The sequence below is a fragment of the Sceloporus occidentalis genome, unplaced genomic scaffold, assembly GCF_023333645.1.
Source record: "Sceloporus occidentalis isolate IW3139 unplaced genomic scaffold, rSceOcc1.0.p SCAF_1, whole genome shotgun sequence".
Lineage (NCBI taxonomy): Eukaryota > Metazoa > Chordata > Lepidosauria > Squamata > Phrynosomatidae > Sceloporus > Sceloporus occidentalis.
Genome location: NW_028316981.1, coordinates 231,545,510 through 231,561,653, shown reverse-complemented (window position 1 = coordinate 231,561,653; position 16,144 = coordinate 231,545,510). Strand labels below are relative to the sequence as shown.

The 16,144-nt window shown below is 38.6% G+C and overlaps 1 protein-coding gene across 12 annotated transcripts in view; it reads right to left on the bottom strand.

Moving 5' to 3' along the window:
- Positions 1-16,144, bottom strand: part of PTPRD (protein tyrosine phosphatase receptor type D) — a 1,452,104-nt gene that overhangs the window by 135,707 nt on the left and 1,300,253 nt on the right. For all 12 annotated transcript variants that reach the window (XM_089489811.1, XM_089489739.1, XM_089489757.1 and 9 more), the window contains one exon: positions 11,270-11,529. In XM_089489811.1, coding sequence (XP_089345937.1) covers positions 11,270-11,529 — 260 coding nt within the window. The remainder of the gene's footprint in view (positions 1-11,269; positions 11,530-16,144) is intronic.

The window sequence follows — 16,144 nt, the reverse complement described above, 5'->3', positions numbered from 1 at the left end:
GATAGCCAATTATTTGGCCAAGATTACCAGCCAAAGGGTGATACTAGATTTTGAATCCAGTTCTTCTATAGCCAGACCAATGTAACTTTTTGCTTCATCTGTTTATCTTTCTAATGGAAACATTTTTGAAACTGTAGGAAACATAAAAACAAACAAAATACAAGTAACCTGAAATTAAATTATGCCTTTTTTTTTCAGCAAAACAGGGGCGGGGGGGGGGGGGAGATATCTTGCAGCTCCTCAAATTAGCAAGTTTCATTTGCCAATAAGCTTTCAGGGACTGCAATAGCAAATCCACAACATCACCATTTTGTGCATATGTAGTATGCCTTCAAGTAATTTATTATTATTTCCAACTTAGGACAAACCTATCATGGGGTTTTCTTGGCAAAATTTGTTCAGAGGAGGTTTGCCATTGCCTTCTCCTGAAGCTGAGAGCATGTGACTTGCCGAGGTTCAGCCAGTGGGTTTCACATCCAACCTGGGACTCGATCCCTAGTCTCCAGAGTTGTAGTGCAACACTCATACCATTAAGCCACACCCGTTGTCTATCTGGGTTTCCATTGCTACTGTATCCATCCTGCTGTATAAACCTCTTCTAACAACAGTGTGTGTTCTTGTGTATTTGGACTCTCTCAAAGGCACCAGATCCTGTCCGATCTTCGACACTAAGCAGGGTCAGCCCTGGTTAGTATTTGGATGGGAGACCATCAACCAATACCAGGTGATGTAGGCCATATTTAAGAGGAAGGAACTGGTGAAACCACCTGTGAGGATTCCTTATCTAAGAAAACTCTATAAAATTCATGGGGTCACGATAAGCTGATAGGCCACTGGCACACACACAATGTGAGGCCTTAGGCAGCAACTTACTTAAGTTATTATTGTTGTGTGCCTTCAAAGTCACTTGCGACTTATGTCAACCCTAAGGCGACCCTACCACGGGGTTTTCTGGGGGTTAGAGAGTGTGATTCACCTAAGGTCACCAAGTGGGTTTCTCGAATGTAAATCTGGCCCTAGTGGGTCCCAATTCAATTGCCATGCGAAGTACAAAATATCAGGACCTTGCTGAAATCTGGGAAGTCAATAGGCAGAGAGATAGGGGTGTGTGTGCAGATTTTTGAGGAGAGTCAAGAAATGCCAGTAAAACATCATGGAAGTGCATGTATGTGAAAGCCTGACACAGTTCTGAAATGTCAGGGAATCATCCCCTTGCCTCTGGCGTCCCTGAATCATTCACAGAGCACCAATTTCCTATGAACACTAGAGGCGAGGGGATGATTCCGTAATGTTTCGAAACCATGTCAGGCTTTCACACACGTGCACCTCCATGATGTTTTACCGGCGTTTCTTGACTCTCTTAAAAAATCTGCACATACACCCCTATCCCTCTGCCTACTGACTTCCCAGATTTCAGCAAGGTCCTAATATTTTGTACTTCCTATGGCAGTTGAATTGGGAGATTTTACTGGCGTTTTACCAGCACTTACCCTGTGGTAAGCGCTGCTGTGAAAATCTTAGAAGTGTGATAAATAGGAATCCCTCCATTTATCAGGGCCTTTGATCCCAGCTAACAAAGGACTTTATCACATGGAGAGGCAAGCATCCTCCTCATATCATTAAATTGTCGTTAACTCTTGTTAAGTGCATGATCGGGGGAAAGATTGTCACACCCCTGTGTGCTTATCCCATTCTTGTCCAGTCTGTAAACAGTAATGGACGTGACATTTTGTATTAATGGAAACTCCTAAATTATAGTAATACCAAATTACATTAATACCAAATGAATGTTTACAGATGGGATAAGAATGGGATGAGTGTGCAGGGGTGTGATAATCTTCCCCCAGATCATGCGATTAACATGACTTAATGACAGGAGGAGGACGTTCGCCTCCTCCATGTGGATAATCTCCAAAGAGTTAACTGTGGGAGGGAATGCTGTACTGCATGGCGAGGATTACATCCCTGGTGGTGTGAGGGCAACCATTCAATCAGATGGCTGTTGGGGGAGAACCTTCTGAAAGGTACTGAGGAGAAGTTAAGATGAGAAGGCAGAAGGCCTGAGGGACAGCAAGGCCTTGGCCTGTGGGCCTGTCTCACTATTAGTCAGGGTGTCAGTTTTGGAGTATGTTATGTTTGGCTGATATGATTATAAATTTTGGTGTTGTGACAAACCATTTTTTTCTTCTCTCCCATCCAGAACTAGATACGATTTATATATATATATATATATATATATATATATATATATCAAAAGTCTCACTTTCAAAAGGTTATTTTTTCTCTCCCCATCAAGAAGTATTTTTCACAGATTTCCCGAATGAAAATAAAAGAGAACATTTGAGGCAACATTTACACTAATTACCTGGCATTTCAAACTCAATTAGCATGTCAAAAGGACGTTTGGCAGAGGTTTAAAGATCATTCCTCTGCTAGAAAATTCCAATATGAATGGTAGCTTTGCTTATGCAAAATACTCAAATCCTGGCCATCAAATTAAAAACTAAAATTCTTACTCGTTGATTGAGAAGTGTTCATAATTTCTTCTCTTTAAAAAGCTTTCGAAATCTTTGAATAACAGATACTTCTGTTTATCGAATTTTGACGAATATTCTTTATATCACTAATCATAATTTTGTAACTGATACTTTAAGTATGTGCCTGGAGGACCAGATATTTGGTCCTTTTGTTCTTTTCTTTATTGTTCTTTACATCAGAATAAACATTTCCCTGAGTACTGCCTCTTTTTTCTTTTTGCGCAGCTAGTGCCTCACTGGTTGTCATTTACCGGCAGAAGGCCCAGCAATGGGGGTAACTGGTTAATCATTGGGTAGTGGCAACAAGTTGTTTGGGCATTAAAGGTGGTCTCAAGGGGTCCTATCCCATTCAGCAAGAGTGGAGTGGGACCACAGAGAGCCTTTACATGGTAGCAATTGGTTCCTCTGCTTCTGTCTTACTCACGGGGGGGGGGGGGGGAATTTAAGCCGAGAAATCCTTCACACGAAGGTTGCATTCACACAGCAGAAATAAACCAGTTTGACACCGCTTTAATGGCCATGGCTCAATAATAATAATAATAATAATAATAATAATAATAATAATAAAATTTATTTATATCCCACATTTCTGTGCAACACTCCTGGGGCGGTTTACATATTAAAACAATACAATCTCACCTTAGAATCCCTCCCTAAAATACAATTAAACAGTACATAGTTTTAAATCATACCTTAAAATATTAAAGAAATAAACATAATACTGTAAACACAAATCAAACAGTTGCTGTAGCAGAGTTCAGGGGCATAAGAGGTTTGGATTTTTGGTGGCCAGTTATCTATTCAGGAAAGGCCTGCCATAAAAGATCCATCATAACAGCTTTCCTAAAGCTGTTTAAGGTTGTAATGTGATGCTTCTCTTTAAACGTAGCTCTGAATAGCTGGAGCAAACACCCCTTATTTTACGATCCAGAAGCCAAACAAAATGGCAGTCTTCACCACACAGTGGTCTTCACCTATCACATGTGTCTACCAGCCTAGTGTCATAGGGTGGTGGGACATGTAACAGAGCCTCCAATAATGAGCTATATTTTGGGGCACACTCATATGGGAGGGGCCAGATTATTATTATTTTTAAAAAAATCAAGTAACAATGATAAATTTATACATTTTACTCTAAAGAATTCACACAATATGTTTCTCCACGAAAAAAATTAACATTCTGTGCACAGTAAGCAAACAAACAAAATGCCTCTAGTATAACAGGAACCTAGTATAATGCCCTTCTGCTCATCACATCCCCACAATCAGATTTATCACATTCACACACTCACGATGACATTTGTAGAATGTCCTCGTAAAATGTCATTGCTGAAGGACAAGGGCGTGCTCTTCTGTGTTAAAAGATCAAACCATCAGTGCAGAAATGTGTTTGCCAAAGGTGTATGTCAAATTGCTTTAAAAAGAGAATTTTCTTCAGCCTGTGAGCACAGTCAGACTCCAGAGTACAATCAAAGTTTTACAGTTGTAGCAAGCTAACTCCATGCCAGTTGATCGAGAGAGAGCGCTAAAATGTCTCTGAGATGTTCTGAGAGTTGAGTGTTTGGAACAAAACATGGCTAGATGTAACATAGAAGATTTTCATACAACATTGTTATATCGTTCCTTTATTGTCCCAAAGTGTAGTGGAATAACAGATAGACGATTCCAAAAGATTTTCACATGAAGCTGTTAGTGTTCTTAAAATGTTGATATATCAGAATTCAGCAATTCAACTGTTTTGAAATCATTTTGTAATCATTTATTGCTGAATTCTGATATATCAATGTTTTAAGAACACTAACAGCCTCATGTGAAAATCTTTTGGAATTGTCTATCTGTTATGACGATTCCACTACACTTTGGGACGATAAAGGAACGATATAATGATGTTGTGTGAAAATCTTCATAGTATTAATATACCTGTTAATGAGATTAGAATGTCTCCAAATCTGAATGTTTCCTTCAGAAAAATCCTGCTATGATCCAATCAATCTTTGGAATCTGCCTCAATAAATCCAATTCAGTTTAGGACTCACAAACCCATTTCATTTTGGAGTTCAGTTTGAAGTACACCCCAAGTAAAAAGATTGCAACTCCTCTGCTATTTGGTGTCCATAGCAGAGGTCCCATTACCACCATTTTGAATCTGAAAAACAGAGCTGCTCGGCTTCAAGGCTGCCTATAAGTGTAGTCACAACAGATTACTCTGCTTTCTGGACATGAAACATGGCTTCCTGAAAGATTGATTTCTTGATGGGCTGTCTTTACTCAGTGTAAATGGATGTTCAGAGGCCTTTTTAAAAATTACTTCACATATTCCAGTTCTGTTATTATAGCTAGTTTCTGGTGAGCTACAGCACAGGTTCAGTCATAATCTCAACATTTCCATGACTTATGAGAAAGATTAGCATCTTCTAACACCGCAGAGGCTAGCATTACTATTTTTCCTGTCTTTTTCTTGTAATTACTTTTCTCCACAAACCTTTCCATTGCTCTCCATCTTCCAACGTCCTTCCTACTGCTTCCAAATCATGGATTTACTGAATTAATGGCAATGGTTTTATTTTTCACACTTTTCCTTGGTTAACGCCCAAGAAAGAACATGTATCTGTGTATACTCCTGTCACCTTATCCTGAAATTGTTTGATCAGAAATAAAATGATCGCTTCAATTTACAAAGCCCATGTGATTAAAAAACAAACAAATAAAAAACACCTCACTGGAGAAAAACCAGGTTGCAAACCTACAATATTTAAACAACCTGCTCATTTTCCTCCCCATTTCCTTTGCTGCACACATGGGAATCTTATAGGCAGCAAGTATCACTGCAACTAGAGCAATAACACTTATTGATTGTGCTGTGTTTCATGCTTTTCTGGCAACTCTTTATTGTCCATCGTTTTGAATCCCTGTTGGCACTATGCTGTCAGCTCTTTAGTACTATCTTTGTTGTTTAATCTGCACACAGCCATTTAAGAAGTCTTGTAAACCATGTTGCAGAACTGCAAGCAGAAACTGCCAAACCCATTTATTACAGAATCGCTTTTTAGTGTTAAATCACAACTTGCTATTTTTAGAAATAAAAATCTCTTTCTAAGTAGTGCCCATGATAAGACTTTTTTTTTGAAATAGCAGTTATTATTTCAATTAATACAAATACGATGCTGCTGAACTATTATATACAATTGGCCTTATTTCTACAGTTTTATCTTATGGTCTTTTAGCCAACAACCCTTATCAAAGTACTTGACTTCAACAGGTCTTGGATCTGCTTTAGACTTTGCAAGAAACGGATGACAAGGTTCATCTGAATATAAATTACTTTACAATTTCTACATAACTGAGGGGCAAAAACAAGACTAAGCAAAGAGTTGTATGCTAGAAAGGTTTGGGATGGGAGGCACTTAAAGTTTCATGAGGTGGTCAAGTGGTGCCTCTTTGTTTCTTCTTTATTTTACATTATACCCTGTACTAATGTATCCATCATTATACTGCACAGAAAAAAGATCTGCTTTTATTTGAAAGGAAAGACACAGACCACTTGATCACTTAATGAAATTTCAAGTATTCCCATCCTGAAAATGTCACAACACCTATAACACACCTACAGTATATCTATGAGCTGTGTAATGGGTTTGTGTTGGTTGAATTGTATGTTTTATATAACCAAATGTTAAAACATTTGTCAATGGTATGAAAAGACTGTAGAACCTTTACTCATAATCCATAAGATAAGTATGTGCACATGCTTGATTTTACATGTCCTTGTGTCAAATTTTTCTATCCTCTTCACATTTTCAACTCATTGTATAAATATTTGCAGAAATATTGACAAAAGGGCAGGCTTAGGGCCTGCTCACCATTTTTTAGGTGGTTGTGTCAATATCAAGAGTTTGGGAGAATGAGGAAATGATCATTTCTACTGTTCTGAATGTTTTGGACACAACTGAGATTTCTACATGGCTAAGTAATACCTGATAAAGAGCCAACACTTCCTTTTATCATGTGGCCAAGTTTTGTAGATGCTGGAATATCAGTGGCAAAGTTGGATGTAAGGAAATGTAGTGAACCATTGTGGTTTGAATTCAGACTAGGTGATCTTGGGCAAGTCACACACTCTCACCCTTAGAGAATGGCAATGGCACATTCCCTCTGAAGAAACTTGCCAAGAAAATCCTGTGATAAATTTGCCTTAGGGTCACCATAAGTTGGAAGGCACACAACAACAACAACAACAACATATGACTTTATAGCAATAGCAACAGTAAGTACATTTCTACACAAGCTTACAAACTTGTGGTTTGTGAGTCAGTGGCTGCAGTACAGGCATTTAACCACTGCAACACCAGAGCTCCTAGACTTTGAATTTGGGCTTCTCTACACAATTAAAATACTTCTCATTGCATTTGAATAGACTGCAAGTATATACAAGGATGCACATTATCAAATGTGTACCCATCCATCTATTTCATCTAATCTCCTCCCTCCCCAACTGTCATCTTTTGGCCTCTGAGGGAGAGAGTAGGCTGGCCCAGTTCCATCAGGGGCTAGCCTGAAGAAAGAGGCTCCTCCCTCCCTAACTGTCATCTTTCGGCCTCTGAGGGAGAGAGTAGGCTGGCCCAGTTCCATCAGGGGCTAGCCTGAAGAAGAAGAGCCCTCCCTCCGGTCCATCTGCCTTGGTCCAGGCCTCAGAGGGAGAGAAGAATGCTGGACCTGATTCCCTCCCTCCCTCACCATTCCCTTCTCCTTTTGTGTCGTGTCTTTTAGATTGTAAGCCTGTGGGCAGGGAACTGTCTGTTATCCCCTCTATTGTAAACCGCTCGGATTCCCAGTGATTGGGCGGTATATAAATAAAACCTATTATTATTATTATTATTATTATTATTATTTCACATGGATTTGCATAGTTGCAGATTATTGGCAATGGGAGGATGAACAGATGTGAATTTGCACAGGAACGTGCAGACAATTAATGGTCACTGCAAATGTGCAAAAGTCCACAGCAATTTGTATAATATACTTGTGTGTACACTAGCCTCCAGATATGAATGCTTCAAGTGGTAATTCAAATATTACAGGTGTCAGTATATACTATGAAACTCCTTTACTTTCAAACTTTAGAATGAAGCGCACATGGGAATGAGGCAACAATACTTCCTTAAATGTACCCATTCTGCATTTTATAGATATTATTCAGTATGAAATTTGGCAGTCATTTTGGGTTCCACTGAATACAAAGTCCATAGTTTAAGTACTTAAATCCTTGTATCCGCCTAAAATAATACACGGTTGCCTACAATATGCCACACAGTATTAAAATTATAATTAAATCTAATATACATGAAAATGAAGATAATATGCAAGTTGCTAACCACCAGAGACCCATCTTGATTGAAAATGATGAACTAACTTGGACACCTCACCGGCAACAAGCAAAAGCTAGAGCAATCGCATGAGAAAAACACTACACACAGCAAACCCTAGTATCAACTAAGTACTTTAATTAATCCTTGCAACATTTGTGTTACAAAACCACATATAATACAACAGCTGCCTAATAGATATTTTAATACCATATCTGCACAAATAGTACATAGGCAAAAATGAATTGTAAGAAAATAGGTTTAAGGGAACAACTTCTCATAAAGTAGATGTATGTACATACAAGTGCGTGGTGGAAAGGGATTATTTTCACCTGTTCTGAATATTGTTCCCCAGATGCAGTGAAATGAAACAGAACAGTTATGAAGGTGAGTAAGGAATTTATCATCGTCTAAGCTGATAATAAATAATCTTTTCTCATCAGTGATGGAAAAGCCTTGATAGATGCATACTAGAAACAGGATAATGTGCTTTACCACATACTAGACCATTAAAGCTCAACATATTCTGAATTGCATGTGTAGAGTTAACTCTCTCGTGAGAATGGGCTATCTCTGATCAGAATGAAGGTTTGGCAATTCCCTGCATTCTCATAAAGACCAAAATCACCACATATAGCACATGAAAATTTTGATTTTTCTGGGAGAAATAACCCCAAACAAAACACATTGGTTTTATCTCCAATGGCAACCCTAAAGCAATCTTATCACTTGGGTTTAGGGATCTGGGCCTGTTACTTGCCCAAGGTCACCTAGTGTTTTCCATGGCTCAGTGGGGAAGTGAATCCTGATCTTCAGAGTTGTAGTCCAATGTTCAAGCCAATATACCATGCTTGCTCTCCATCTACCTTAATTATTTAATAGTCCAACTAGTGTGGAACATACTAACTGCTTTATAATGGAAGCACTCAGAAAGAGGAACTGTAACACTAAGGAAATTCTTAATGCATATCCGGTGACCAGGAAGCCTCTAGAAGGACTTAAAACTGTATCAGACTCTCTCTGCAATAAGGAACTCTGGACTGAAGGCTGAAAACTGAAGTTGGAGACTACTTAAGCGAGTAGAAAAGCAACAATATAGTTAAAGCAGATTGACTTATACATTATATTTAAAATGTGTGCTATTGATTTCTTTGCTCTTTCCTTCTCCCTGTGCTCCCAAAGATTTTCATATTCATTGACCATGTTAATTTAAAAAGGCATCTCCCATGCTGGAATCCTGTTCAGGCATAATAGTAACTGCATTCTCAAATGCTGGATAAGATTGGTCAGTAATGAACCCATTAATTCCTCACACACAGCCCTCTCTTACACTTTTGACTTGGTAGACACGGATAAGATCAAGGCCATGGTCCTCATTGTTCTGTTCAGTTCTGGGATCCCATGTAACTTCTACGACATAGATTTGTGCTACACTCAAAGTGCATAGGATTTTGACCTCTGCTTCCTGAAGTCTAATCTGCACTGCAGAAATAATGCCGATCGACACCACTTTAACTGTCATGGCTGAATGCTATGGAATCCTGGGATTAGTAGTTTATTTTGGCACCAGAGCTCTCTGGCAGAGAATGCTAAATATCTCACAAAACTACCAACTCCCAAATTCCATAGCACTAAGTCATGACAGTTAAAGCAGTGCCAAACTGCATTATTTCTGAAGTGTAGCTAAGACCTAAATTTCTGAATTATTTGGTATCTTCTAAACCTTGTAAAAATATTGATTATTTCTAGAATGTGACTGAAAGGAGCCCCTCTAGATAAAAAAAAAGTCTCTTAAAGGTTTTGATCCTGTACAAACTGCCTATATATTGGAGATCCACAAAACATTTTACTCATCCCAAAGTATTTCTTGGGAACACTAGACGTTATCAAGAATTTTTAATTCCTACCTCCCTGGTCAATTTAAATTAAATTAATATTTTCTGAAATATGACTCCACTTGGTTATCTGTTGTTTTATCTCAGACCTAGAAGATGGCTCCCGCCAATAAACAGCTATTGTTTTGAGGACACAGATTCAACAGAGATCAAGCTAGGGAAAAAAGAATGTGTGCATCAAAACAAAATGATACTGATGTTTATCTAGTGTAATATTGCTAAAGAATTTTAGCACTTTGACTATAACTTCTGAATAAAGTTAAGAAATTATTAGTGTGAATGGTTAAAAATCAATTCCTGAAATGTTGCATGTGTCCAGATGCGACACAGGGTCAGTGGGAGTGAAAGAGAAAAACACAAGGGGTTGGGGGAGTGAGGAAAACCCAAAATATTTAAAGAAAGAGTTAGGATGTGAAGCTGAATGCAAGTAAAATCAAAAGAAAAAGATCTGGAAGCTCTCAATACTTCAAGAGACCTCTCTTCCTTCTGAATGACCCATAGGTTACAAGTGCTTGAAGCTCCACATGCTCATAGTACAAAGCATTGTATTTCAGGAATGGAGTAGGTGCAGCCAGTGAGCTGCATGAGGTCTCTAGCCCTCACATTTGTGGCCTCTGAACCACCACAAAGTGTCCCGACCCCCTCAATGTTTATTTAGGTGAAAATTGACCCAAAACCTCAAAGCCTTCTCAAATATGTGCAAACATTAAAACAACAACAACTCTTCTCCATACTCCGCAGTACCCACATCTCCTCACAAATAGCTTCTCTTCTCTGTATTTATCCTTCAATACAGTGACAGAAAGTCAGGCAATGTCACTTCTGATCACTGTTTAGAAAGAGAACAAGAAAGCAAAAAAGTATATTCATGCACATGTGTTTGTGTGTGTGTGTGTGTCGCATAGGAGGGTTGAGGATGCAAAGTTGCTCACACTTGTTCTATTTTAATATTGTATTTGCTTTATCAGCTGCCCATAGAACTTGTATTATGACTTGACTGGATAGTCCTTTTACCGGGAGAAAGGAGGGAAATAATAATAATAATAATAATAATAATAATAATAATAATAGATTTTTCCAACCTCCAGATGTGTTGGACTACAACTCCCATCACACCTAGCCAGCAAGTCCAATTAATTTAAAAGAACACATTACAGTAATCATGAATAAGGTAGGTCTAGGCCCAGACAATATCAGTTTGGGAAACCGTCCAGGAGCTTAAATTACATCACCTGGAATTGTGTTATCGAGGAAATGCAGGAGTTTAAAGTAATACATAAGTAAATAATATAACAAATGTTTTAATAATTTGCCTTGAAATTATTATATGCTAATTTCATTGCATGACTCTTAGCTCTGTAGTTAATGCAGTAAAACCTTCAAACATAAATAAGCTCATTATAGTAGTCACAATGCTTATCCAATTTGTTATTACAGTGTTGCAACTTTTAGTGGGTTATAAATTGTAACTTACTTTATGGATTTATTTGCAGGTACTTCTGGTAGTTTTACTGTTATCATTCCATCAAGATTGGTTTTATCAATGAATAGGGGTTGGGTACGTAGAACATCTGGTGCCGTTTTTGCTGTTACCCTGTGTTGAAGACCTCCAGCACTATTCCCTCTATTGGTTAGCACAAATGAATAAGATGTCTCAGGCTTCAAGTTGGTGATAAGCTTTTGAGTGGCTCGACCATCCACCTCAACTGCCATTTTCCCATCATCGTAAAGAATCTAGAAAGTGGACATTCGTTATTAATTTTTTAGCACAATATGCATAGTTTAAAAAAAATAGGATTTTTTTCTATTATCTATGTAGAAACAAAGGGTACATGCATGGTAACAATTTAGCTAAAATCAGAATGCTTCTGTAATAGACCATGACAATTATTGCTAACAACATGAAGAGATGAACACAAGAAGACACTCCAGGATCTTTCTAAGTATCCAAATGTGCATGTTCCAGTTCCCCATAGTGGCCATAAAATAATCTTTGAGAAGGTAAAAAGAAAGGGGTGAAGGCATGTTAAATAATCTATACCTGAATTTGGTGGTGAACCTGATGTACTCTATATATTTTGGTATCAAGAAAATTTAGTCAAAAAAATCAACCCCCCAAAAAGCTCTACCTTAACTTTATATTAAAAAAAAGGAACCACCTCCTTCTCTGAGTAGAGTGGTGAAAGGTGAGAGTTTAATCCTTCTAGGCTGAACCTAAAAGAAGCACCAAATTCCTCTACTTTCTGCACCACAGCTACATTTCTCGGCTGTTTAAATGCCTAGGCAGGTGGAACAATCCAGGTAAATAATTATTATATGGAAAAAGTCATTTAAATAATAATTATTGCCCTTTCATGCACTCATAATCAACAGCCTCAAGTGGCTTCCTCTCTCTGCCTGATGACAGGGCCAGTCCTGCAGGTAGCTGAATACATAAATATCAACACTTGCAGTTTTCGTAATGTGTTGTACATATTCTTCTATGTAATATTGTATATAAGCATCTACAGTAGTTTTAAATAAACGTCTGCTGTTTTGAAAAAATATGGCCCTCTTTATGCTTTCTTTCAACTTCCTTTTAACTAATCTCCTAATTTTCATAAAATTTCCTTTATTCAAAATTAATTGTTATTGATATGGTTTCTTGGCAGCTAACCACCTCACATTTAATATTTAACTTGACAGTGTGGTGGACGCTGTTTTCTATTGGTCTGACAACATGTACAGATTGGGATAACATTCAGAAGAATAAATCAGGCTCCCATTCACTCTAATTGGTTTTATGACCATTGTTTATGATTTTTTTTCTCAGTCCAAATGTAATTTTACGCCACCACTATAAGGCACAATGATGTATTTCTTTTCTTTCTTCATGTGAATACCACTTTCAGAATTTTGGTGAAGAGGAAAAGAGTAAACTACATAAAGTTTCACTATGAGCAAATGAATATTAAAGTCTATCTGAAGTTTCCTCACAGGTCCTTTTTTCCTCCAAATGTTTGACGTTATTGGACAATTCCATCTTTGTCCTTGAAAATAATTATTACCACCCAAAAAGTGTTCCATTTTTCCCCATAGACATCATAGCCACAGGTAAAGCATTTTCTCTAGTTCAGAAAGTTTCAGATGCCCCTGCTAGATATATAATCTCTTTTAGCACTAAAGATCTTCCTTTTTTTATTTATTCATTCATTTTTCTTTATGAAATGTTTTTTAAAGCACTCACTTGATAAAACTGTGCCCTTGTTGACCCAGGGTTAGAACACTTAAATATTGCAAGGGAGACTATAGGAAAGGTCACAATTGATATAAGCCTGTGTAAACCTATTTTAGCACACAAGAGTAATAGCGGCTAAGTAGGTACTGTATCTCAAATGAGAGAAGAAAGTCATACTATGACACTTTAAACATCTAGGGATATCGAGATTTAATTTACATTACCAATTTTTAATAATTGGCACCTGGCTTACTTGATACAAGTGAAAGTTTGTTGTCGATATTTTCTCATCTAGTTATTATTTTAAATAGTAAACAGTCTTGGAACAGTCCAAAGTTTCTTTTGGCTATCAAGTGGTTTAGTGGGAACAAAGATACTGTACATGCCTTAAGAAACTATGAGGGGGAAAAATGAAATACAGGAACCAGACAAATTCTTTATAGATCAGAGCTTAAATTTGTACCAAACCTCATTCCAGGGCTGAGCAGAGTTCACATTAATCTCTGGCACACATAAAATATTACAGTATCTAGGAGACTGCGCACAGTGAGTTTTTCAAAGTCAATATAATCTACTATGTGACAGCAAAATATAATAGATTAGTGACTGTTAGGATTTCCCGATCTCAGGGCATGCTCCCTGAGTCTCTAGTTTTGATGGATCACTCCAGGTAGAAGATGAGAGTGCAAATTCTCCAGTCTTGATGGGCTGAGCTCTAGTAAGAGAAAAAAGCTGAGTGCACAACTCGAGCTAAACTTGTAAAAAGAGCAACTAGATGCAATTTATAAGGTTTAATTGAGTAGTTGCTGGCAAAAATTCACCAGTGGATCTATATATTTAGGCCCGTTACACACGGGCAGTTTAGTGCGTGACGAGCGCGCACTAGGGTTACAAATGGGCGGTGCTTCCACACCGCCCTAACCCTAGTGCGTGCTCGTCACGCACTAAACGGCGGCGGCCCTTCCACACGGCCGCCACCGTGAGGACGTGACGACCGCGCCGCCTCTACACTGGGCGGCGCGGACGTGACGTCATGGCTCCGCACCAGGGCGTATAGTGCGCCCTGAACACGGAGCAGGAAGGAGCTCCATTTCAGAGCTCCTTCCTGGTTTACTCCGGTGGGCGCAGCCTTCAGACGGCTGCGCCCAGTGGACTAAAGGAGAAAGGGGCCAAGCGGCCCCTTTCTCTTCTCCCCACCACCGCGGGGTGTCCTTGGGGCTTGAAGCCCCAGGGACACCCCTTTTCAGGCTGCGGGGAAGCGGTCTGTAAGGCGCCTTAGTTAACTTCCTCATTCCCTCTCAGTTGTTATGGCACCAGTGCTCATCCTCTGCTCTCTTCTGCATCCATGTTCAAGCAAGTAGGCTAGATTCAAAGTTTCATACCCTGTTTTCCCAAGTAAGAGAGAAGGAATAATTCCCTCACTTCAGCTTGATCTGATCTATGATAAACTTGATCTGAAAACCCTAGTGGCTGCATGTTCCAGGCAGATTGACCCCAGCATATTGCTACTAGGATAAAAGAAGAGTTGCAAGGAAGAACACAGTTGCTTCTGTATACAGCATTTGATTGGAGAAGCCTCCTTAATCAGAATATTAATTCATTTAGATTAGATTAGAATTATCTACATACAATGAGCACACCTTTTCAGGGTTTGAGAAAGAATGCTTTCCTACCTGTAGTTCGACAGAACTGAGATCTTTTGGAGCAAAAAAATGTACATTATCATCAGTGTTGCCTATTTTGGGATTTTTTCCCTGGAAATTGGAATTTTTTTTCTGTGTCATTTCTGGGACTGCTAGATTTCCGGGAAGATTTTGAGAAATGCAGCCTTCGAGGAAATTTAACCTTCCTGCCCAAAAAACCCCAGCCAAAAATAACTTCCCACCCCCCAAAAACCTCCCGACATACCTCCCATCCTGGAAATCCCACCCCCTTTAGCCTTTCCATAGTGCCTTGCACATGCCCCGGCTCCAGAAGTCCTGCCCCCATTCCAGGAAATTTGGGAGGCATTCTGGGAAGCCAATCAGGGAACTTTCTCGGCTGTTTGCATGGGATCCACATTCAAGAAGCAGTTCTGTGTCTGTTGGCAGGACCAACAAATGATAGGACCTCCCTTACAGGACAAGTCTGGGGGTGGCGGCAGCATGAATCAATGCTCAGCTCAGGGTTGTGTCAGTTTGGCAAATCTACAAGTGATAGGGGATCCATACAGTGGCATTTGCCCATGTGGAATCCTGATCTCATACAGGATGCATTTGAATATAATTTGTGCAGCAAAATATCACTTTAATTGAACTCGCAATCATAAGGTTGCGAGTTCAATACCAGCAAAAGAGCTCAAGCTTGACTCAGGCTTGTGTCCTTCCGAGGTCACTAAAATGAGTACCCAGCTTGTTGGGGGCAATTAGCTTACAGTTGTAAACCGCTTAGACACTGTCAGTTGAGTATGAAGCAGTATATAAATGAAGCTGTTTGTTTTGTTTTGTTTGTTTGTATGGCCCTGGTGTGGATTGGAACCAGTGCACATGGGAGAGAGAGGAAGGATTAAACTTCCTGTGTTTGCTTTTAAATCTGAACATGGATGGCAACAACGGGGGGAAAAACCAGCCACCCCTAGAATATGCAAAGATTAAAAGAACAAAAAATCCTCCCTAATGCACAGGGTTGAAAAACAGAGGGTTAAAAGGTAATTAGTTATACCAATTCTATTTTTACATATTCTTTCCCCTTGCAATAGTTCCCCAAAAGCTGGACACTTTTATTCCATAACAAAAATAAAAGGTGGAATATACATTATATATATATATATATATATATATATATATATATTCAATAAATCCTTCTCTATTTCACCACCTTCAATAATAATAATAATAATAATGATGATGATGATGATGAATTTGGATCTAAAATACCAGTTCCTAGACCCTCATTATCTGTACTCTAACTGATGGGCTGTCTTCTGTGTCCATTTATAATGGAACATAATTCCGGGCACCATCAGCAAATTAACTATTATTATTTATTTTCCTTATTTATTCTTCATGCATACAAAAGAACAAGGAATGTACTGTTGCATTATAACTTGGCATTTTGTTCATATTTTCTGATAGATCTTGTACAACATCTATG